The sequence below is a fragment of the Vanacampus margaritifer genome, chromosome 13, assembly GCF_051991255.1.
Source record: "Vanacampus margaritifer isolate UIUO_Vmar chromosome 13, RoL_Vmar_1.0, whole genome shotgun sequence".
In the NCBI taxonomy this organism is placed as follows: Eukaryota; Metazoa; Chordata; class Actinopteri; order Syngnathiformes; family Syngnathidae; genus Vanacampus; species Vanacampus margaritifer.
Window position 1 is genome coordinate 18,384,566 of NC_135444.1, and position 25,102 is coordinate 18,409,667.

At 41.8% G+C, this 25,102-nt stretch overlaps 1 protein-coding gene across 1 annotated transcript; it reads right to left on the reverse strand.

Annotated features, from left to right (window-relative positions):
* Positions 1 to 5,433: 5,433 nt before the first annotated feature.
* On the reverse strand, positions 5,434 to 25,102 carry pdgfra (platelet-derived growth factor receptor, alpha polypeptide). Its single transcript, XM_077583485.1, has 29 exons — positions 24,928 to 25,102; positions 22,499 to 22,577; positions 22,124 to 22,417; positions 21,599 to 21,859; positions 20,698 to 20,831; positions 19,918 to 20,080; positions 19,526 to 19,718; positions 18,870 to 18,985; positions 18,465 to 18,761; positions 18,116 to 18,382; positions 17,908 to 18,038; positions 17,648 to 17,816; positions 17,366 to 17,555; positions 17,145 to 17,260; positions 16,909 to 17,035; positions 16,640 to 16,836; positions 15,400 to 15,494; positions 15,151 to 15,283; positions 14,654 to 14,758; positions 14,426 to 14,536; positions 14,112 to 14,265; positions 12,732 to 12,895; positions 12,356 to 12,471; positions 11,318 to 11,440; positions 11,134 to 11,245; positions 9,916 to 10,015; positions 9,703 to 9,808; positions 7,995 to 8,230; positions 5,434 to 6,337 (listed from the first exon to the last, which is right to left on the reverse strand). The coding sequence occupies exons 2-29, from the start codon at positions 22,557 to 22,559 to the stop codon at positions 6,190 to 6,192; spliced, it is 4,419 nt and encodes a 1,472-aa protein (XP_077439611.1). The 5' UTR covers positions 22,560 to 22,577; positions 24,928 to 25,102; the 3' UTR covers positions 5,434 to 6,189.

Consider the following 25,102-nt stretch of genomic DNA (forward strand, 5'->3'; position numbering starts at 1 on the left):
AATAACATATTGGATTTACATATGACTTTTTAGCTTAGCTTAGCTTGCTAGCTGCTAACACAGAGACGTTTGTGGCTAATATCGCAGAGAGATCAAGTGTTGTGTAAAGTCAAGTGCTGTGGTAATCGTGTGAAAATGTGTAACGTGGAAGCAGAAGAAATATTTTTAGCTTTTTGAAAGAGTACGAAGAGGAATTTTGAGGAGAACGAGAGACAACTTCTGGCCGCTGTTTTCAAGCTTCACGCTGTGTTACGAAGAGCAAGTTTGTCCACTTGTTTACTTGCTCTGGGTGTATTATTAACGCTGTTCCTAAAATATTGTCCTCGTGGAAAGCTCACAGCACTTCGTTTTTTGTTTTCCCCATTGTTTTATTGCAAAGCAATATACATACAAATGGAAAATCTTTATATTTACTGACCATAATTAATTTTACCTTATTCCCTTATGGGAAACAACAAATCCTGGAAATTTCCCCTGCACTGTCCAGAATCCAGCTATTTCACAGTCACACTTGTTGTTGAAAATTGGAGCGAGCAAACACCTGCCACGGTTTAAAGTGCCTCTGAGTTACCCCAAATCAATTTCAGATGTTCCAGTCTGCATTTCTTGACATTTTTGCTTTATAGCAGAAGCCTGAAGCTTTCATGCCAACACTGACTATGATACAGTATGACAGCATTATCAAGTACCCATGCAATTTGTCATCAAATCTACGTTTAACAAGGTGTTTGTTCAGACGGATGCAAATAATCTGGTCGGGCGGTTTGGATACAAACCAGCCCTCGGGAATAAATTATACACGCTGAATTTAAGAGGATATGGTCAATTTTCCAGAAGCATAACATCATACGCCATAGGACAATAAGAAACTTTGTGTTTCAAAATATCCCCCCATTTTTGTTTTCAACTGCAAATTCAAGGATCGAGTCAACAAATATTTTCACTCAAAGTATAAAAAGAGTGAGTCAAGTGTTGTTTGGAGCACTGTCCCAGCCCCGGAGCACTCTCATATGATTCCAAGTGCAAAGTCTGCGTAGTCATGAGTTTGCATGTTTTTCTTGGCCTGTAGGCGAGTAACCCGGCAACAACATCCAAAGTTAACGACTCCAATCAATCCGTTTGGGGGCTGTCAACATATAGGACTGAAGGGCATCGAATGATGCGGAAAGCGGCTCTTATTAAAGTCACACCGATTTATGACAGTGAAGCCAAACTCAACATATCTAATTATAACAAAGACCATCTAGATCAGAGTTTCCCAAACTTTGTTTGAGGCCCAAAATGGATCATGGGTCACTTTATTTTAACGATACATATTTCTGATTTTTTTTAGATCGTTTTTTGGGGGGTAACTACTAATTGGAGACTTGTGAAGATGCTGTGATCTTTCAAAAAAAAAAAAAATACTTCCCAGAGATGCTTGATTATATTTTAACAATGACCAGATTTAACCACACTCCAAAGGTACCGTCATCAAAAATATATCGGTGGACCAGATCAGACCACAATAATCAATGTAATTTAGTTAAATCACACCTTTTAAGGTCAACATACCAGTCCAACTCTTTCATAAATGACCTCAGTTGATAATCCTTTTTTTCATTTTTATAACGACGTATGATGAAAACTATGTGCAGTTTATGAAACCCAAGTATGTACTTCTAAAATAATGAATGTGCTCAAATTACCTTTTATTTTATTAATCTCAGCCCGTGTTTACATTTTCAAATGATCACTTCTGCAACATTCCTAGAAAATCACAATGTCCCGATCACTGGCGAATTCTTTTTAAGGCTACTCATGAGGTCCTTGGGGGCTCACCCACATGCTCATCGGCACCATGTTCATGACCCATGATCTATAGCTAATGAAAGCAAAACAAATTATTTCATATAGTCAAGGAAACCAAATCAAGTATGTACAGTTGATGATTATCCAACATTTACTGTGGATGAAAACCAAGTTTGTACAGCTGACAAAAACAAACCAAGTACGTACAATCGATGAAAACAAACAAATGAAAGCAACATTTGTATTGAAAGTTCACAACATTTATCACTCGAATATTGTTTTTTTTTTCCAGTATATTACATAATCTGTATTGGCTAAACATTGCAATATTATATTAGAGGTAATTACTCTGCAATTCCCAGAGTATCCGTTCCAAAAGATTATACACGATAATAGTGCACATGTTGTCCGCACCCAAGCAGCTCATCTGGGCCCACATTTGGAAAGCTGGGAAAGAGACCCCGGACTCGAGGACACGCGGGCTGACGAGGTCTCCCCCCTCGGATCAGAGGAGAGACCTCAGAGGAGGCAACAAAGCGTCACGTTTCACGCGGGAGTGATGTTACATATCAAACACTCCCGAGGAGATGGCAAATCCAATTGTCTCTCACTCACTCGGGCCAATCAAAAACTAAATCAGATTCGGCCTCACTCTGGCTGGGTAAAACATCGCACAATTAAATTCTCCTCAATCGCTTTCACAACCGGCAGGCGTGTCCGTCTATATTGTCAAGAGGTCTTTATTCGTCATACTAAAGTCAATTGTTTGTACGTGTTTGCAGCAAAAATTTCTAACATATTCCTTGTCAACATGGTAGACAAACATTTGTCCAAATTGTTTTAGCTGGTCCTGTTTGTCAGCTTTCAATGGGGCAGTTACAATGAATTCCGCCTGACAACAAGCAAACATGACCAGAAAAAAAGAAGCTGAATTTGGCTGATCTTAAAGCTTCTTTTTTTTTTTTTATTGCCTTAATTGCTGAAAAAAAGCAACCTAGTAGATGTCAATATTGGTTCCCTAATATATGTGTATACATTTCTGCCTAGAAGTTTAATCATTTAGTATTTTTTTTCCTAATATCAAAAGTCAACAAATATTTCTGTACGCTTTTCGGCTCTTTTTTTCTTTCTTTTTTTTAATCTAATATTTACGTGTTGTTGTAGTTGTCCTAATATTTTTTTCAATTTTAGTGTTTCATACAATGTGTGTCTAATTTGTTATTGTCTAATGTATGTCTAGTTTTGTTGTAATCAATTCCTATTTTTGTCTAATATTTAGTATTATTTTCTAATATGTATGCCATAATATTTTAATGTTTTTCCAGATGTATTTTATTTTACAGTATGTATATATATATATATAAATAATTCGACACACTGAAAATTCCCAAATATTGCACATTTAACAGCAATATTATTCCACATCATTTCATATCATTCCTCATCATTCCATATCTTTCAATATCATTCCACATTTTTCCATCCATCCATTTTCGTAACCTCTTATTCCTCACAAGGGTTGCGGAGGTGTTGGAGCCCATCCCAGATGCCTTCGTCGGCGGGGTACACCCTGAACTGGTTGCCAGCCAATCCAGGCATTTCACATTTTTCACCGGTATAATTCCGTTTCATTCAATATCATTCCATCTTATTTAATGTCATATCCAAATCATTCCGCATCTTTCAATATCATTCCATATTAGTCAATACATTTTTTTAATTTTTCACCTGCAGTATCATTCCACATCATTTCATGTCTTTCAATATTATTCCATATTATTCAATGCCATATCATATTATTCCATGGCTTTCAATATCATTCCATATTAGTCAATACATTCCACATTTTTCACCAATATATTGCAAATTTTTCACCAGCATCATTCCACATCATTTAATATCATTATCACCAACTTACAAATATTGAACAAAACATAAAAAATGTAAATGTGAATATGCGATTCATATTTTTCACAATTATTTGCATTATTTCCAATTTGTTTTTTTTTTCTCTCCATCTAATACATTGGTATTTTTCTCAATATCAATCTTATATCATGATTATCTTATAATTTATATATATATATATATATATATATTTTTTTTTATTATTATTTTTTTGGGCCAAATACATTAGTGTCTTTTCCCTCAATATTAACAATAGTTTATGTATATTTTTGACTGTGTTCACGCAGCAACACTAGTACTCGTTATTACTCGTTTTTATGATTTTTGAAGAAGCTTGCACATCCAGATGAACTCTCAACGTGTGTTTGTCATGAGATGGAACAAACTACAAAGTAGTCCCTGTCCTGAGCCTCTTTCCTCGTACAGTTTTTTCTTTGAGGTGCCAGCTGCTTTGAAGCTGTGGATGTCTTTTGTTTTTCTTCTTGCTGGAGCACATCTGCCTTGAGGCCTGCCACTTTGAACAAACACTATAAAAACACAACCTGGAAAAAACAACTGTAAAACTAAACTGTAATTTTGGATGACAGCTAAGCAGAATTGCTTGAACTGTAGTGAACCTAAAGTGGTAAAATAACCTCACAATCATGCATTATACAGTTTCTCAAGTCCGGTAGCCTGAGGAGGAGATGGTATTTGCTGGCCTCTGTCGCCCTCTGATGGACTGATACCAAACAACAGCTCCAATCTCTGTACAGTACAGCAAGCAGAGTTTTGGGGAGGTGGCGCAAACTAGACTTATATACGTATGTCTGTGTTATACTGCCCCCTTGTGGCTGAGGCACGCATACCATAATGAGCAATCCAATGTCCATTTAATTGAAGCAGAAAAAAATGTGTCAAAAACGGTTTAATTTCTGCATTCTGTTTACTTATAGCATTACTTTGTTTTTTATTGTTTAGTTTTTAAGTGCAATTTTTTGCCAGCTTTCTTATTTAAAAAAAATATATATAATTTTTTTTTGGGGGGGGGGAAGCTGATTAATGGCATTGTAACGAAGAACTAATTCTCCATTACTGTACTTAAGTGTTTTTTTTCCCCCAGTGTACTTTTTTGATAACTTTCCTTTTACTCCCTACATTAGAGAATAGATATCTGTACTTTTCTACTTCTTAAACTCTACTATTTACTACTTAGAACAACCTTGTCTTACTAGTAGTGTTGTTACTATTACTGCCTTCTACAACTTTATGACTACATGTTACTATTGATCCACTTGACATCTGCAAATTGGTAACAAAACCGAATCGAATTGCTTCATTTTAAAATTTGAATCGTATCACATCCCAATCAAATCGTCTTACATGAGAGATGCACGCTGTGGCTCATATTGATTAAATGCCTTAATATATTATCCACAGGTCATGAGACATTTTCTTCCACATTATAAAGCATTTATTGCAATATATATTGTAAATCATCTGAATGTACAACAATAGTAGTAGTAAACCATCATATTTGGGTGATTAGCGGTTAGCAATATGACACAGACAGCGTACCGTCAGCCTGGGTGAAAAAAAAAATAAAAATCTAACAAAAACAATTGAAAGTGCAACATATTTGATTGCTGATGACATCACAGTTGACAGAGAATAGGCAGTGGTACAGCTTGGTGGGGATTGGGGGAGTGTGTGTGTGTGTGTGTGGGTGGGGGGGGGGGGGGGTCAACACGCAACGACAGTGAACACATTAGTTTATTTGGTCTTTAGATGGCAGCAAATGTCTACTTTGGTCTAAATGAAGCTCCTCAACTCACTTGCTCACCGTATTTCAATAACTACATGATGTCCGGGAAGCTAAATATGTGCTAGCATTAAAAATATGATTTCCCATTTATTCTCTCTTTATAAAAACAACTCTGGTGCTATTTACAGTACAATCACACTCCTTCAAAAGCTCTTTTTTTTCCTTTTGTTACACAAGCTCCAATCAATCCATAACTAGCTACTCGATATTCACAAATAATACATGTGTACATAACGGCGACGTAAAAAAATAAACACGTATTCAGCCCTCATGTGGTCACGTTATAATAATGCATGTGCACAGAGTTTTGTGCTTTAGTATCGCTACTGATTGTGCCAGCATCAGGTGCTACAGTATTTAGATGTGGGAGGGAGGGCGAGGGGGGGTCCACCTGCCAAACTTGGACTGGACCAGATGACGTAGTGGTTAAACGTGTCCTGAGGGGCGTTTGGTTTAAAGCTGCTCGTCCTTCCCTTCTTGGAATTAAAGGAATGCCCGATAAATAAAGCTCTACTGAAAAAGTCACTCGCGCCTCCAGCCCAACAGGGGGCAGTGTCCCAAGAGAGGTCAAGTCCGAGTGGTTTGTCCTCCGCGTGGGAGGGCGAGACAGCTGGAGCGTTGGGTTGATCAGCGGGTCCTTTGTAGGCCGTCCCGCCCCTTCCTGCGTCCCTCCCTCAATGATGATGTCACAGGAAGCTGTCCTCCCCCAGGTCGCTACAGTCCAAACACATCTCGTCCAAAAGCGTGATGTCCTCCAGGGTTTCGCCCTCGCGCTTGGCGAACGTGGAGCTGCTGGAGCCCGTCTCGATGGCGCTCTCCTCGGATGTCTGCGAGCTGCAAACGTTTGAAAAATGACATGATTTAGTTGAACGTTTGGGTGTTTACATGTACATTGTTTAATTCTCTTTTGTTTTAATGGCAGTTTTACAGTAAACTTCAACTGGGTGTGACAAATGAGTGTCTTGGGGCAATCACACTTTGCTTTATTTGGATGGAGACCTGTGCGATCAAGAGGCACTAATGAAAACTTTCAGATAAACAAAAAAATAAATAATCGTCTTCATATTTCGAACTTTCATCTATTTTAGGTGGGTCGTAACAACTTTTAACAAGAGACAGACAAGGCAATTTTCACCCCCTAAAAATTCCAAACCAATACTACAAGTCCCAGAATACATTGCAGAAGCAAGTATTTGAAAAGAGAATAAAGTCAGAAACAAAAATCGCATTCTGATTATGGTATTGATACAAAACATTGACCATTTCATTAATTATGCAACTCACAAGATTACGACTGTTATTGCAAACAAAATTCTGACATCATTTTTCACAAAAACAAGAAAGATTTTCACAAGTTTCAGCTGAATTATAACTTTTTTTTGTTGTTGTTGTAAAAATCTGACTTAATTTTTTACAAAAACATAAGACTTGATTTTCGGGATAATCTGACACTATTTTTCACTGACTGTTTTTCATAGAAACGCAAATTAAATTTTTGCAAAAATCTAAATTCATATTTTACAAAAACTAAAGACTATTTTTCACAATAAACTGACAATTGCATTAATTTCCATTGAAACGTGACTTTCTTCAAACCTCAGGGCTGGACTGGCCATCTGGCATAAAGGGAACATGTCCGGTGGGCCGGCCTCTTTTGGGGCCAATGCAGTGTTTTTTTTTATTATTATTTTCCTACTTTTTACTCAAAGAGACTGGCCCACAATTTAGAGGAACCAGTCTATTGATCCAGTTCAAATAAAGATAGCAAACAAAAATACATCAGTGGCAGAACTACATGTTAGGCAGGAGCCAGACAGGTAGTCAAAATGCCAGGGCCGATTTTTTTTTTTGCTTTTTTTTACGCAAAAATCAGACTAGCCTAAGGTAAAAGGGATGTGATTTTTCCGCTAATTCGCGGAATTCCGCTTTTTTTATCTCCCCCCCAAAAAAAAAAATTCGATTTTTTATTTTTTATTTTTTTTTAGTAGTTCATTGTGTATGCACATGACTCCGACAGATAACATCTTCTGCTATGACAAAGACATTTGTGGTATGCTCTAATATGAGTTACTTTTCATTTGGTCATGATACAATTATTTGTTCATGAAATTTGAACCCCTCAACATTATTTACGTGTTAACTTAGTAATCACATTAGTTAGATATGATGATATTCTCAGTGATAGTTTTTAAAAGCAAAGGCAGTCCAATGTTTTTGAATGTGACTGATTTTGAGTTGACTAAAACTGCCATTTTATATGGGATAGTTCAATATACATTGAAAATTTATGCTGTTGTTTTGTCTATTTCTTTGTCATGTGAGTGCATTGAAAGTACTTAAAAACACAGAAAACCCATGAGCGGCCCCCAGACCCCCGGCTAAATTTTCAGATAATTTCACTTTGGTCAAATCACATCCCTGAGGTAAATAGCCTGACTTTAACAAATTTCCCTGTGGCCAGACCAGACCATAGAATTGCCCATTGCAGTACCTGTGCCTGTTCCTCTTTCCATATTCGTCGTCGGACATGGGGTCGAGGTCAGGAAGAGGGATGATGTAACCGCTGTCAGAACTGAGCCGTTGCTCATCGAAGCCGCTTTCCCGGTCCTTCATTTTGCCCTGGTTCTTGTAGGCGATTCCGATGTATGCGTCGTCGCTCTCCATGCAGACTCTCGTCACGGCGGGGTGGTCACTTTTCAGGAAGTCGCGGTTGACCCTCTCGTAGTGCTGCGCGTGAGAAATGCATTTGATCGACAATAAGTAAATGTATAACATTTCTGTACTGCAACATAGGATCACAGCGAGATACAGTTTGCCCCACAACGCCCCCCCCCCTCACCCTTCTCAGATGTTAAGTCTGAGGTGGCTGTTTTGATGTAGCTTGTGTGGTGTGGACTTTAATGGGGTAATTAAGGGCTTGGGTGGTTGTGGTGAGTACGCGGGTTCGGGAGGTGGGGGGGGGGGGGACACCCAAGTGAGGCCTACCAACTGGTGCTATTTCACTGTAATCACATGCAGCAGAGGAAGTGGAAGAGACGCTGGCAAAGTGCTACTTTTGGGGAAAATTTAGAAGGAATTTACAGAAAGCCTGGGACTAAATATCGCAATGTATCATTTTCTGTTCTGATAGTGTCAAATATCGTTATGATGGCTGTCAGATCGCCAAGCATGCACACTTCTTGACATTTTGTATTAAACCTAACCGTCAACATTTTGTCGCCTTTTTAGGAAAGTGCATCAGTAGTTTGTCTCTTAGTGGTATTTCTTCTTTTTAGGAAAGTTTAGCATCTACTGTATAGTTCGTCCTAATTTTAGGAAAGTACAATCTCAAAAGTTTGTCTTCTTATTAGGGAAGTGCAATATCAACAGTCCATCTTATTTTTAAGAAAGTGTCCCATAAATATAGTAGTTCATCTTTTTTAGAGGAAAGTGCTTCATTGATAAAATACGCATTTTGTATAGAACACTGCACACTTCTTCTTTTCGGGAAAATACATGTCAATGTTTTCATTTATTTATTTATTTTTTGGTAAAGTGCTACATCAATAGTTTGTCTTTTTAGCAATTTGCAGAATCAATAGTTTGTCTTTATTTTAGGAAAGTAAAATATCAAGTTTGTTTTCTTGCTTGGAAAGTACATCAATAGTTTGTTTTCTTTTTAGTAAAGTGTAACATCAATTTGTCTTTATTTATTAACGTTGCAGACAAGTGTAATAGTAAAAGTCTGAAAAGTCTGAATGAAAATGCTATTAAAAAAAATGGCGTGACGTGGGGTAGATGTGGCTCGAGCGCGAAGAAGTTGCACTTCCTGTCCCTTACCTAATTTGTTCTGCGTTGTAAACTACGTTTGCCTTTTTTTTACCAACTCGATTGTTCCTGACCCAAAAAATCCGAATACATGTGCAGGTTCACCAGTATGGGAAACGCTACTTCATGCAGGGATTGTGTAACGTTTTTACATGAACCATAAACTCAGTGTTTATAAGGTTGTTGTTGTCTGAAAGTACCGTTAGACTCACTGCTTAGCAACAAACCTTGACAACAAAGGCATGCACGATTAAAGCCTCCGGGAAAAAGATGGCATGAGGAGAATGCGCAGGTCGAAGCGTAGGGTCAAAAATAAAAGGAGCTCGGTCAGAAAGCAGATAGAACAACAAGCGTCAGTGGGGGGCCCGAAAGGTTGCGAGGGGGGCACTCACTCTTTTGTAGCTGGAAGGCAGCAGAGATGATACGGTGTCACTCAGACCCAAAAAGGAAGGCCTCTTCTCCGGCTCGCTGTTCCAGCATTTCATCATCAGTTCGTAACTGCGAACAAAACAAAACAGGTCAAGTGAGCTTGTAATAATCGCAGTGTTGACACTCAAAGTTCAGAAAGGGAAAGTGTCGTGTTATTTTTTCGCCGATATACGTACACGTCGTGAGGCGCGTGCTCTGGCTTGGACATCCTGTAACCACTCTTGATCTTATTGTAGAAGCTCGAGTCCACCACCATGCCGGGATACGGGGTTCCGCCTTTGTGCCGAGCAGAAATATTTCGAATTTGGTTAAGGCAAAATAAGAATTATATTGATTTTTGAATGCATTTTTAAATCCAAGATGGACAAAAACAGGTAACGGTGAAATGGCTGCATAGGCTACGTGTTCTACAATCTTCCCGGTTTCCATTTTTTAGACGTACACTACATACTTTCATAGATTATTACTGATTTGAACTCTTTGACTGCCAAAAACGTTAAATAACGTTTAGTAAAATCCTATGGAGGAGTGCCAAAGACGTTAAAAGACGTTTGTTTCAAAACAGAGGTGAAATTAACCATTTTCTATTGTTGATTACTGAAAAACGGAATAAGGTAGAAACAAACTTTTTTTTTCTGATGAAAGATGAGAGTCCAATCTTTCATTTGGTAGTATGTGTGTTTCCATAGTCCAAACACATAATTTTCTATGGACCTTGAAAGATCAGTCAAAACGCTTAAAATCGGCTGGCACTGGTGGCATTCCTTTTCTGAAAACGTCTGGCAGTCAATTAATGCCTATTTAATCCACTATGACTAGTATTATGTGATCAAAGGATAAATGGGTTCACGCTTCTCTTTGATACAAACTCTATTGATGGATTACTCATTCATATCAGAGCAAAATGTTCCACCTTCGCCTAAAGCAAAAATGCAAAATCAGATCATCTGATTCTACTCAGGGCTCTAGCAGCCTTTTCCATTTTTAGTGATTTCAGCTTTTGATCATATCAAAGCAAATATTGTATCAATTTCAATGGCTAGTTAACCCAATACGGAGTAAATTGAAGTTTGTCATCAGCACTCTACTCAGTTACTATTTGATGTATTACATACTTTTATGGATTATTGATCCATAACAAAACTAGCAGTTAGCTAGCTAGCAGTCATCCAGTTTGAAGTGAGTCTAGCTTCATACAGTAGCTAGGGTTACAATTAGGGTTACAATTCTTAACCAGTCTTCCTCAATCCTTTGGTCAAGCAAGACTCCGATGGAATGCAAATGTCAGTAAGGTAGCTATGGTCACCATATTGATTTTGGAGATATAGCAAGAATGACACATGACCATCTCTGTTTGCTATCATATTTAGCTTTAGCATCTACCGCTAGCTCACCTAAGGAGAATATCTCCCACAGGAGGATCCCGTAAGACCAGACATCGCTCAGCGTGGTGTACATGTTATCAAAAATGCTCTCCGGCGCCATCCACTTGACAGGCAGGAAGGTCTGCACGGGAAAAACACGTCTTACGAGGGAAAATCTGAAGAGAAAACGAGCATAGAAATCTTGCAGACTTACGCTGCCTTTGGACACGTAGTTGTTGTCGTGCATAATGTCTCTGGCAAGCCCAAAGTCGCAGATCTTCACAATCTTGCCCTGAGAGAGAAGAACGTTCCTGGCGGCGAGGTCGCGGTGCACGCACTGTGAAAAAGAACAACCAAATTAGCGGTCTTTTCTCGTTCCTTTCCTTCCCAGGACTTCTATTTCTGCATTAAAACCCAACTCATATTTAATGATAATACATATTGCTTCACACAGCATGGTTCTTGTGTAAACATGCCAGTGGGATGGATGGATGTGACCACTTATTTTATTTAGGGATAATAACTATGAAGCTGGGAGGCTGGCCTGGTAATTCTAGTCTGGCTGTGTTGCTGCTATATTCAGACTCGGGTCTCGCTTTTGCTCTTGAGCGAGTTTGCTTGCGACTGCTTATCAGATGACGATCACATGAATGGCTTGGCTGTCGTCACACAATCATCAAAACAGTAAAGGGGAGGAAAGGCAATACACGCCAAAAAAACTAAATCTAACCAAGATTAAATACGTATCGATCTATAATTATCGAGGCAAAATATGCTTGTTCTTTGTCTGCTAAGGTATTTGTCTTAAATCATCCGAACAGTCTTAACGAAAGACGACAAAGTCCGATACCAATATCGGTTGTATTTTGATTGGGACCTTTTCTGCCCACTGGATTGTCCTGGAGGGTTCTATACAAAGTGTGTATTTTATCAATAAACAGAAAAAAGATAATCAAATTTTAAGAAAAAATGCCATATTTGGATATGTTTTTTTTAGTATCTGTCAATTTTTATACAAATTTTATGTATCAAAAATGGGCCTGCTAGTGATATCAGCACTTAGTATGTAGTATACAAAATTTCAGTGTTATTGATGCTTGCTATTTTTTACTTGTGATAGGAAAACTGCAGTCTAAATTTCCTGCCCCACTTGGCAGATTTGACTTAAATTAAGTCATATTTTCTTCGTTTGTTTACTTGTTTTCTGTTTTTTAAGCATGTTTTTTTGCGGTGTACCAGAGTCCACACTCACATTTTTAGAAGCCAGGAACTCCATGCCCTTGGCCACCTGGTAGGTGAAGCTAAGCAGGTCGGTCGTGCTGAGACCTTCGTCCATGTCGTCCGACAGCAGGTTGTCCCCTTCCATTTCTGCTTGAGACAGCAACACAAAAAAGCACTTGTCGTAAATATAGCGCTGGCTGCGCCGACCTGATTTTGGTTAATGGCAGGGAGAAACTGGGCAATAATACGCAAGTGCTGCAATTATCCTCTCTCCTCCGCGTAATTACAGGGCTGTACCCATCCTAAATTCCAACAAGGGTGTACCCCTGGACCGACAAGCCAAGCAGTCGCGGACCGACAACTGAGGACAGAGGGCAAAAAGGAGCCACACAAAAAGATGCACTCACCGCTCGAGTCTTTCTGGGAGGGTGGATGGTCGTAGTCCGAGCGCTGGACGTCGGAATATTTGGAGGTGTTGGGCATCTCCAGCATGGGCACGTATTGCTGAGTGGTGTCCGTCTGCTTCATGTCCATGTAGTCGCCTTTGCTCTCAAAGGACAGGATCACATAGCTGTGGGTAAAGACGAGGGACCAAAGTGTCAAGGCCAAGTTTACCAGCCTGCGTTGACCATAATCTATTGCCGCATTCCAGAAAAAGGGATGGGAATTTCCGACGTCGGAGATTCAACGCAAATCTCTGTACCCAGACGTCACAGAGAACTGTATTTATCTGTATTTATTGGTTGTACTCCCATCAATTCATCCACTTTCTATACTGCACAATCCTTATCCTAGAGAGAATTACACACTCTAAAAACAGTTGGGTCAAAAATAACCCAACTTGGGTCTATTTGACGCAACTTTGAGTCAAGAAATGGGTCTTTTAGTGTAAAGCAACTCATAAGTATTGGTCAGACCCTTTACTTGGGTCAAAAAATTGGGCCATTTTGTATAAAACAACCCAGAAAGTTGAGCGGTCCAATTTTTATCCATTTGTAGGTTACTTTAGACCCAACTACAGTATTTTTTAGAGGATTCTAGCTCAGCCACTTCCACATTTAATTTTGTGATTTATAATTTTGATTGGCATGCCGGGGCGGTGCCTTCTATTGCGTTAGCGCTAGCATCTGCGCTAAGCATTCAGAATTGATTGCTTTTCCACGCTGAAATGATCAGAAAATGTCAGTTTCAAGAGTATGTTCAAGCTAGCATTGGCGCGAACATTACTGAGTCCAATTGAGTCACTTTATACTTGACTTTAACCAGCTTCCCTGCCATTGTGTAATTTAATCAGCGTTGCTTTCCCCCCACACTTCTCCATCATATTCACGCGTCTCTCTGGTGCGCTCTTAATGTCGTCATGCGCATGCGGCTGCGTATAGCGAAGAACGCGATCGAGGCTAACGCGGGTGCCACATTTAGAAAACCCTGCGGTCACTACAAGGAGCGGTCGCTGTGAGTCATCCGTCAACACAGATGACCCTCGGACAGGAGAGATGGTTGCCGATTGACCGTGTTACGATTGACAGCTATACTGTAGCTCCGTTGCAATGAAGTTAGCGCGAAAGCAGAAACCACTTCAGGTCTGCGATTTGATTTGTCGAAGACGCCAGACAATCTCCTCAACCCTCGGGGGAGAATGAAGATAGAGTTACTGATCGCTGCTTTGGGGGAATGTGTGTGTATGCGTGTAAGGAAATGGAACAGATCAATGTTAGGTGGTTTTGCGAGCGTCTGACTCACTTCTGATAAATAAATTACAGCCAAGTAACTCAGCCATGCGCTACCTTCTGCTGCTCTCGTCTGCTGGGTTGATTCCAAAGATGTCCAAGTCTTTCTTCTGTTTCTCCGGGCTCAGGCTCAGGAAGTTCTCTCTATTCTTGTGCAGATAGTTGACCAGATCACCGTAGAAACAGTATTCAGTGATAATGTAGATCGGGCCTGGGAAGGAAATGGCAGATAAAAAGTCGGCCTGTGGACTAATCTTATCAGGGGGTTGTTAACAACAGGCATGGTCAAGACGGCAAGCTTCACATTTCTTATGTTAAGATTCCGCTCAAACCAAGTTTCTGGAAGAAAAGGCTCAATTTTAGCTATGTACCTGACTTTGTGCAGGCTCCCAGGAGGTTAACAATGTTGAGATGAGGCCCAAGGTGAGTCATGATCTTCAGTTCTGACATCAGGGCTTGTTTCTCGCTGGATCTGGCCGTAGCTACAAGAAGGCAACCTGGTTATTACTAACAACATAGACTTCAATTCTTCATTTTTTTCCATTTCATAATCCGATTTTTCTTTTTTAATACATGAGGTAGAAACTAGGTTGACTCACGTTTTAGCATCTTCACTGCCACTTTCATGACAGGTTGAGAGCGACTGAGTCCATAGGCGGTGCCTTCTACAACCTTCCCGAAGGCTCCAGAACCCAGGATGCGACCTGGAGGCAAAGTCATAAGGTCAACTATCAAGCTAGAACATGCATGCAAAGATAGTCTGGATGTGTCTGCTTTATCATCTGTGGTCCTGGATCACTCAGCACAAAGTTTACAGTTCAACTGTATGGACAAATGCCCTGGACACACCTCCCACTTTTAGGCAATTGTATACTGCAATTTCAACTTTGTAGAAAGGCCATGTTCTGTTCTGGCACAAGTGAATGAAAAATTCTTGGATCATTTGGAGGAATGGACTAAAATTTCCACAGACACATACTTGAAAATCTTGTACGTCTTCCCAGAGAATTGACTGCCTATATATTTCTTTCCAGAGTCACGTCCAAGTAGGTGTACTGGCGAAGTGTTCTACAAATACTATCGAGTCGTGGCTTACCCAGCACCAGCCTGTCACGCGGGAACTCCCATCTGGAATCGTAGGGCAGCTGCATGGGATCCACATAGATGTACTCGTGGCCATCAGGGCTCACAGACTCGATCACCCTCCAGCGGATCTCGTAACGTGGTTTCTGGAAACGCATCACCGTTTGTTAAAACAATCGCCGGTGGTGGTATTTGATGGGGAGAGCTGCAAAGTATTAGCCGTCGGGGTGAATACATGAGAATGAATGAATGAATGTAGTACCTGTTTCCAGATAACAACCAAGACAATGAGTGAGATGATGACAATGACCAGCAGCACCAGCACGGCGGCAGCTACGGTCAGCTCCCGATGAGGGCCTGTTTGGGAGGACAGTCGGAGGGTAAAATGCGTTTGCTGATGACATGTAGGATTACTTTGATGAGATGTTACAGGAAATGTCCGTCAGGCTTTAAGGGCACTAAAACAGGGATGTGATTTTTCCGCTAATTCGCGGAATTCCGCTTTTTTTATCCCCCCCCCCCCCCCAAAAAAAAAACGATTTTTTTTTAGTAGTTCATTGTGTATGCACACGCCTCCGACAGATAACATCTTCTGCTATAACAAAGACATTTGTGGTATGCTCTAATATGAGTTACTTTTCATTTGGTCATGATATAATTATTTGTTCATGCTTCACCCCCCGCCCACTGGGCACTGCCCTGGACCTAGCTGGGTGCCAGCGGCCCCCAGACCCGCGGCTAAATTTTCAGATAATTTCACTTTGGTCAAATCACATCCCTGCTAAAAGGCTGTTTAAGGATTTTTGAGGATTGTGCCAGTCCAGTCAGCAAGCCAATTGTTTGGGTCATGTGTGTGTCAATCACACAGTTGTCATAGCGATTCATACGATAAACCAGTTAAAAAGGATTTTAACTGTTCAATGCTGACGTTACTAAATTACGAACACGAGCTAAGCGTTTCTGCCAGCGCGTTATCAATGTTACAATGTTAGGACCGCGAGATAAACGGCACAGCCAGCTTCCAAAAGCTGCCGGGACCGAGCAAAAAATGTTGGATAATGATGAGTGGATTGACTTGTTGAGTGCTGTTGGAACTGTCAATCAATATAGCATTTAGCATTAGCTAAAGTAATAACACTACCAACGGTCACCAGATTGACTCACAATTAAATCTGTTATAAGTAGTTCCTGGTAAGAATTTATTGTACTGTATATTTAATTTTCAGTTAAATTGTAGTGTCCCGGTCTTTTAATTTTGAAAATCTGGTTACCCTAGTTTAAGGCCAAAAGGTATTCTGGGAGCAAGGAGGGGGGTGGGAGGAGTTTACTAAGGGTGATGATGGGCTGTAAAGCTCTGGAAGGACCACGTAGCTAAACAACCACATTAGCTGTCAAAACAAGAGCTGGCATCTTGACAGCTGCTTTAACACTGTTGCAGCAAAACAGGAAGGGACTTGACAACATCAGAAGTTCACGGGTGTGGGGATGTTGTTTATCCTTACCGCTGGACACAAGCTTCACTTCCCGGCTGACGGCGGCCATTTCGTTGCGAGCCAAGCAGCGCACCGCTAATGTGTTCTCCAGATGGCCAAACAGGACCTGGCTCTCCAGGTTGTTGTCCTCGTCCACATGCGACTCCACCTCGACGTCCGTGGAGTTGGCAGGGAGCGGCACCCAGTACGATGAGTCGTTGGCACAGCTGAACGAGAGGCGACATGCTGAAACATCCCAAAAATCTCCCAGGTTGAATTCCAAAGCGACTGGGGCTTACTGTTTAATGTTTTTACAGATGAACCATTCCACTTCCGGAGTGGGCTGCCCACCGGCGATGCACACCACGGATTGGCCCGAGGCTGACCCGTGGTGGATGTCCATCAGGTCCACAATGATTGCAGGGACTGGAAGAGTCACAAGTATGTGAGATAAGGTCGCTAAAAGCCTGCTAGTGCAGGAAGGTGATAACATTAAAATCACACTGAGAAAGGTTTGGGCATTCCTTTCGCTGACCTTTGACTTTGAGGTTAAAGCTGACACTGTGAGTTTGGTTTCCATTCTCCACCTTCATGGTGTAGTTCCCACTGTCTTCCTCTTTTGCACGGATCAATGTGAGGACGCCTGAGTACCTACATGGAAAACCATGACCATAAATTGAGGTTCACTCGCTAGACCACGGTGCCGGAATGTCACTTTAGCCGTGCTAATCAGTGGCGCCGGATTGAGAGTCTCACCTGGTCTCGCTGACCTGGCGCAGACTGGCGGAGATCTCGGCAGTGACGTCACTCAGTGGGAGGCCATCTTTGAGCCAGGTGATGCGAGCGCTGGGGAACGAGTCAATCTCGGCTCTGAAGTCACGGACCTCGTCCAGCTCTGCCGATTCCTGGCTGCCAAACTCCGGCCGCAGAAACAGAAACTCGCGTTCTGTTCAAAAGCAGAGGCCAGCAGTTTATGAGATGTTTTTATGAGTGTTTAACAATACCTTGTGAATATAACAACACGGAGTGTTTTTATACCATAAACTGTGATGGCGAGTTGTTTGGTCTGGCTCTCGTTACTCATGATGTCAGTGATGGAGCAGGCGTAGATGCCGCTGTCTTTGGCGGAGGCTTGTGGGATGGTGAGGGTGTAAAGAATCTCCTGATCACGCTTATTTTCCTGCACCGTCTTCATGGCACGGTTAGCCTGCAGAGGACAAAGTACGCACTTCAGATCTGCCATGACATTTGATGCCATGACCGCAACTTTTTTTCTTTTTTTTTTTTGCACCGCTCACCATTTTGCCGGGGTATTTCCAGTGGTCCTCCAGGATTTCCGACCCGCGAGCCAAGCAAGTGACTGTTATGGGGTCTCCAACCAGGAGAGCGGTCCGTTTGGCAGCCAGCTCAACGTGTAAAGCTCCACCACCTGACATGTAACAATTAAGAAGGTCAAGGGCCGAAGCTGAAGAACTGATTTGCTCGCCGAGCCTTGCAAATACACACCGGTCCAGCCATGGACGATGTACTGTTCGCTGTAGTGGACTTCTCCGTTTATGACAGCCTTACAGACATAGGTTCCGGCGGTGAACACCCCTAAGGCACCTCGCTTGCTGTCATAGACACTTTGGACCGGCTGCTGGGTGTCCATGTTAATCAGGGTCACATTAGCGCTGGGATTGGACACCCGACATTGAATCTCCATTTCCTCGTGGCCAGACAGCACGTGATTCCCAAAGGGCACCGGTGACGGCACAAAAGGAACATCAGGATCTGAGCAAAAACAAAGAATTGCTCAGCTCAGGTAAGGAATGGGGGCGACCTGAATGCCAACGAGGTGCCGTGTGAAGCAGACCTGGCACGTAGACGTAGATGCTGCTCTCCTCCGCTCCGTCCGTGTTGTTTTGGCTGTAGAAGCAAGTGTAGAAGCCGGTGTGCATGGCCGTGGCTTGCTCCACTGTGAGGGTGCTGACGAACAGACCACTACCGTCCTCCTGTGTCTGCTCAGGAGCATCAAGCGGCATGTCCCAGGCCAGCCTCGCTTCGCCCCGGCAGGTCAGCGTGAAGGGAGCGTGGAGGGCCACCACCATTTCTTCTCTTTGTGGCAGCAGCACCGGGCCCGAGGAGGGCAGGAAGGTCAAGGCAGTGGAAGCTGATGAGAAAAAACAGGAATCAAAAATCTTTTGATTGCATTTGCACTCCTGTCTCGTCTTCTTAACTACACATCTGTAGTTGGGAGCAAATGAGTTAAAGGTCTTACCTTTGACTTTGAGTGTAAAGGAGAACTGAGCCGTGCGAGAGCCGCTCACAGCCGTGATTGTATACATCCCGCTGTCTCTTTCCAGAGGCTGCCGAAATATCAGAATGCTCTGGTACCTGCCACAAGAACGAACACATGCCTTTGTCAGCGGGATTGAAAAATATTTTCTGGATGCGCAACAGCAAAAAAGTTGAACGCTCGTCGTTCGGTATTCATGTAATTAAGTTGAGATCTTTATATTTATGGTGGATCCAGGTGGTAGTTATTTTAGCTCAGCACGAAGTCTAAAAACATGTGCCGTTAAGAAGATTTTTTTTTTTTTTTTTGGCTCGGTCCAAACATAACAACACACATCAGCCAGAGCTCTTACAGCTCAGGTGGTTTATTTGATCTGCATGAAAAAAAAAGAAACATGTAAAATCAACAATGTAGTTCTGCAGGTGGTTAAGTGCTTGGCTGGAGCCAAAGTAGCCCAAAGCCTCCGGAGATCATGACACGACAAGCCAAGATCGTCTGGCACAGAACTCCTGAGTGCTTGTTTGGAGATACTGTACATTATGACATGTTTAAGAGAAGCCTTTTTGGGCAGTAATTTGCCAGACTGGCAAGCTAGCCTGTTCCAGATTTGAGTCCAACACAAAACAGTCTTTTCTTACTTGTTGCCTTGGAGGTGGCTTGTTTTGCTGAGAATGTAGTAACTGTCTGTTAGGTCTTTGCCATCTTGTTGCCAGCTCACTTTGGGCGAGGGGGATGCGTCGATGAAGATGGTGAACTCGGTCTCCTCCAGAAGGCTGACAAACTCAGTCGCTAGGATCCCGCTGTGGTCCAGAGTCACGAAGGAACTCTCCTCTGAAGAAAACGGGAACAAGCGGTTATAAAGGAAGAATTCGGAGGTGGCTAGGTAGGAAGTGTGGCGGAGGAGAGGTTCTGGCACACATCTGCTGAAGCCATCGCATAAACGGTGAATCTGATGTTGAAAGCAGCAAACCTCCACAGTTTCCCACACGAAAACCACTTCCACGCACCACAATGGGGCAAAGGGTCTTACCAAAGACGGTGACAGCCCCGGTGTTCACCCGGACCTTTCCGCTGGGTTGGTGGGCGACGGAGCACTCGTAGGTGCCGCCATCCTGAACGCTGGCTTGTTGGATAACCAGGGTGTAGACGACCCTGTCGGGGAAATTCTCTTTCTTCTGAACTGCATTGACAGCCTGTAAGAACAAGAAGAGGGACCGTTAAGAGTTATTCAGAGGCTTACAGTAGCGCTTAATGGTTAAAACATAGACGGCAAGAGATGAATCACGACAGAGTCCAAAACCTGAAGTCAAAAGAGTCCAACTCACTGGAAAAAAGCTCAGGGGAACCCTTGAGCTCATGATCTTACAATGTGCTGTTGAGATTAAACCGGGTCTGCGCAAGATTAACACCGAGCCCTCGCTGTCGTGTGCAAGACAACATCTGCCCTACAAGTCTGAAGGCTGCTAGGGGGTCAAAGGATTTTCAACGCTTTGAACTTCTTCCTTCTCCTGGGCCATTTGTCCCGCACTTGGACCTTCCCGCGACTGTTACGCGTGAACTGTCAGGGCTGACGTCTTGATCGTAAACACGCGAGAACCGTCCGTCGGGCAGCCTCTGTTTTTCTTAAGGCGTTTGCTTTGAGGCCGCTACAAGGACGGCCAAAACCAACGCTTGGCTAATTTGAGACTCTGAGCTCCTGGGGAGGACAACAACACGGAGGCGTGACCGGCGGTTTGAAGGGAAATAGAGCACAAGATAGACAGGGGGGGGGGGGGCAAGCTTGAAGGTTTTAGGATGAAAAACAGCTCGCCTGTGTTTTCGGGTGGAGCCACTGCTGCTGAAAGGAGGAGCCGGCGGGGGCCACGCAGGTGATGTTGAGGGGCTGCCCCGCCCGCAACGCTTCCGTGCTGATTTTTACATCCACGTCAAAGTCCTCCGCTTCAGCTAGAAGAGCCAGAAGACAGGAAGAGTTAGAGCATCATCTGACCACTTGATCACATAATTTGTCATCGAACGTTGACACATGCTCTGACTGAGCGAAAGCAGGCCTGTTAGGTCATTTCCCCCCTTTGCGATAATGACCTAATATAATGTCTCTCGTGCAGTGAGATCAACCGGCGATGCTCTCATCGTAAATACAGTACACCGCGTGAGTTCAGTGCATAATTTAGCACGTTCACATTTAATTCTAGACGCTGTCCTTGATGTACACTGATGATGTCACTGTGAAAAACATTTAAAAACTACCATTTATCCTGACTTAAATCATGTCTTATTTTGACAAAAAATATTTTGCTAAACCAGTTTTGATCCAGGTTACACACTCTGTACATATGTAATGTGTGATTGGATTTATTTTTGGATCTTTTTTAGGGATTATTGACTATATTTCCTAAATTGTGTATCAGGAAATTTACCGATTCATTTAAACACATCAAATGACGGCGTGGGAGGATTTGTTAACATTCTGAACTCCCTTTTTTTTTTTTTTTGAAATGCCTTATTGAATTAGTTAACGCAATGTTCAGTTTAAATGCTAATAGTTCATCAAAGTCGTTACCGTTAGTGCCATAATCGATGCATGCATGGATGAATCTCAACTCCATTTTGACTCAATTGCCTCAACACATGATGGGCAATGATCCCACACAGTCAACAGAATTAATTCATCGATTAACACCCTTAAACCGCTATATATAGACTCCTCGTACCATCATCTTTGACAGTGTAGATAGCGCTGGTGAGCACCCGGTCCTCAACGGTGGTCTCACACTGGTACTGTCCCGCGGAGAGGCTACCGAAGAAGCCCAGCTTGTTGTCATAGAAGGCGAACATCTTCTCCCCGCCGGGGACGCTCCGCAGAGTGACGTGGGAGTGGGGATTGGATACGCGACACGAGATGGACACCCCCATGGCATCCATGAGAACAACCAGATTGTTGGGGGTCTCTGGGACGAAGGGAATCTGAGGGTCTGGGGGTTCAAAAGAGGGACCGTTTAACATTTTGTTAAGTGAAGTGAATGAGATTTAATACAAGAGCTGTATTTCAACTGTCTGCCTTTACTTAAAGTTAATAATGCTCAAACTTCGACATAGGCCAACCAATTATATTTGGAGAAGCATGTGACTCCATTTTGTAAATTTATTTAAAACAAAAAGAAAAAAAATATTCCCTGTCACTGTTAACAAGAGGGAACGAATGAAAGTGTATTTTGAAAAATATGAAACAAACTGACCTGGAACAAAAACGTAAATCTCGGCTTCGTGCTCCACTTCCGGGTCACCTGCCAGCGGGTTTGCCGCCAAATCCTCGTCCACACAAACGTAGTAGCCGGTGTTGGCCACGGTAGCATTGTAGATGAACAGCGTGGACGTCATGTAGCCCGGTAACACAAACATATTCCCGGGGAGAGGCTCGGCCCAGACGACGGTGCCGGTACCAGTGCAGCTGACGTTAAACACGGAGTTTGGCCTCAGGACGAATTCCGTCTCGTCCGAGATGATGGTGGGTGGCGACAGCCCGCACTTGACTGTGACATTAACATTGTTTGCTTTAGTTCGAACTAACGAAACACTCCATGTTTGAACTATGAAAGCAAACGGTATCACACCTGTGACGGCCAACGCCAAGATGGACCCAAAGAACACGCGGAATGTTCTCGAACCATCCATGTTGATGGACGTTCTGGCCTGTAAAGAAAAAGAAAATGAAGCCCCCCGCCCATGTAAGATTAAATACTTTGTATTTAAGTTAAATAAAATTTAACTGTTATTTAACAAAGGTACTGTACTGAATTAAAAGAAAGTTTAAGGCACAGAAACATGATGCACGGTTTCAATACTAACACTGCACTTGCAAACTGTATAGCAAAAAAAAAAAAAGAATAAAATGACGGAATTAAAATGTCCCTCGGTAAATATGACAACCCTTCTGGACTATTGCACATGCATTTTAAATACACGTTAAATGTACTGTACTGAAAAAAAAGAGCAGAGTTTGAACATTTAATTCAGTAATTCTTTTGGGTGCCACTAGAGGGAGTCAGTGTACCTCAAGTGGTACACATACCACACTTGAGAATTATTGCTATAAAATAACCCTGTAATGATCCGACATCGGCACAAAAATATTTTTGTTTCTTAAGATATGCAATTTAGAGGTTTGCAGACATGAGATTCATTTTTTCGTGTTGTTGTATTAATTCATTGTTTTTCTTTCACGACTTGGAAATATTGCAGAAATATGAATTGTTACCAAAGTGACTTTTTTATTTATTTATTACATTTGTGAAGGGTGCAACAGCACACCCTATAATTGTTAAATGATTATTATGTTGAGTTGGCATCTATGGTCCTAAAAATTATTTGTGCTCTGGTAATTGGTTGAGCGAGTAGTTAAAGGATTAACTAAAAAATATGTTGTATCTGTACTTATTACATTTTTCCGATGAATTTTTACCTGCACATTTAAAAACAAATATCAGTCGTATATGATCTTAATTTCGTCATACAAGCTTGTTTTTTTTTCAACCTCTGGACTACAGCACAACTTAAAAAGGACAAAGAAAATGATACAACAGATCAAAGATCGCAAGATATTCCAAATCCGCAGCTTTATATTATAAAATGTTTTTATGTCCCCTCCAAGAAGGATTCGTGGTGAATTTGATGTCTTGTGCCATGCTACAAACCACTGGCTGCTGGCGTTAGCAAATACAGGTAAGTTGTATTTTCTTCATTAACAGTAAAAAAAAGAAGAAACTAAATAATTGTACCCTAATAAAGGACAGACTAAAATTTACCTAAAGTATTTTTACCTGAGTATTATTTTACACAAGTGTCTGTATTTATGCTTAAGTGCCTAGTTTCGATACTTTTACCACCTGTGCTTTTCGTTTTGTTACTCATTGTTTCCCCTTCTTTATCTTTGAACCAATTAGACATTCAGGTGGTTCAATTCAGCCTGTGGTTGTAGTTCACCAGACGACCACTAGAGAGAGACACAGTCCACCTCTTGAAATAACCCCGCTTCACTTTTTTTCCTCTTCTTTCCCCTTTACCCCACTGAAAAGTTAATTGTATTTGTTCCTGTTGTTTTTGTGTTTTGTTTTTTACATGTCAAACTGATGTTGATTGATAATACCTAACTGTAAACAAGTCTTTTACACCTTAATTTTCTTTTTGTGTTTTATTTGACTTTTTGACATGTTTGGTCAATTAAATGGGGGGGGGGGGGGTGGTTTCTGAAGTTTGTATGGCTTCGTTGGGTGAAGTCATTTTCTGCCAAAGTGAATTTGATGTTTTCATATCAGACATATTTTAGCTATTGGTCACTACACGAGTTTAAATGCGCAAAAATGCTGCTTCGATGGTGCTTTCTTTGTTTGGAATTTCTACGGATATATTTTTTTTATTATTATTTTTTTTTTTAGCTTTTGTTGATCCGTTTTGCACGGCCAGGTTTGTTTCAAAGCGCAATTATTTTCGACCCCCCCTTGCAGGCATATGCGTAAAGGCTGTTGCGCTCATTTTCAATGTAAAGTTCTACAAGTGTATCCGTTTTGCTTCGGTATCCTACTTTTTACCATCATAAAAAAAAGAAGAAGCAAGATTGACCCAAAATACGTGCATGCAAAACAATCCGGTATGCTCCACAGTCCAATCTTCTCTTAATGATGCTTTCCCCCGCTTTTCTTTTTTTTTTTTTTTTTTTTAAATTAATTCCACGCATTCCACAGGAAACAAAACAAGCCGTGGTGAAATTCCAAAGTTGGGGGAAAAACAAGAATCCCACCGGTGGATGACTTCCAGGACTTTTGAGGTGATACCTCCAGCTGCGCGGAGCTTCTCTCCAGCCGGGTGCGCCTCACCTCCAGTGGTGAGGGGCGAGGAGGGGCTGACCAGTGTGACCACTGACCAGATGGCGAATACACAATCTTCCACCCATATGACGTATATATAAAAACCGCTATTCTAATGATTTAACCCTCAATAACGAGCATTTCTTTCTTTGCATTTCCCACTCCTGTCTTCAATTTACCTTGCGTAATCCTCTCGTTACAATCCGTCAGAGTGAGTACATCCACAGTAGTGAAAAAAAAAGTTGACTCCAAAAAGGCGCTTGATAGTCCAGAGTGCGCGTGTATGAATGCGAGTGCGAGTGTGTGTCCACGTCCACTGAGTGACTGAGCGAGGACGACCTGCGAGTGGGTCCA

Bases quoted from the DNA above. Each gene is read 5' to 3' on its own strand.
- pdgfra (XM_077583485.1), bottom strand. From the start codon at position 22,559: ATGGATGGTTCGAGAACATTCCGCGTGTTCTTTGGGTCCATCTTGGCG. The intron at 20,832-21,598 runs GTACGAGGAGTC...TGGCTCTTCTAG, and splicing joins CTACACTGTCAAAGATGATG to CTGAAGCGGAGGACTTTGAC. The intron at 12,896-14,111 runs GTAGCGCATGGC...CTTTACCCACAG, and splicing joins GCAGACGAGAGCAGCAGAAG to CTATGTGATCCTGTCCTTTG.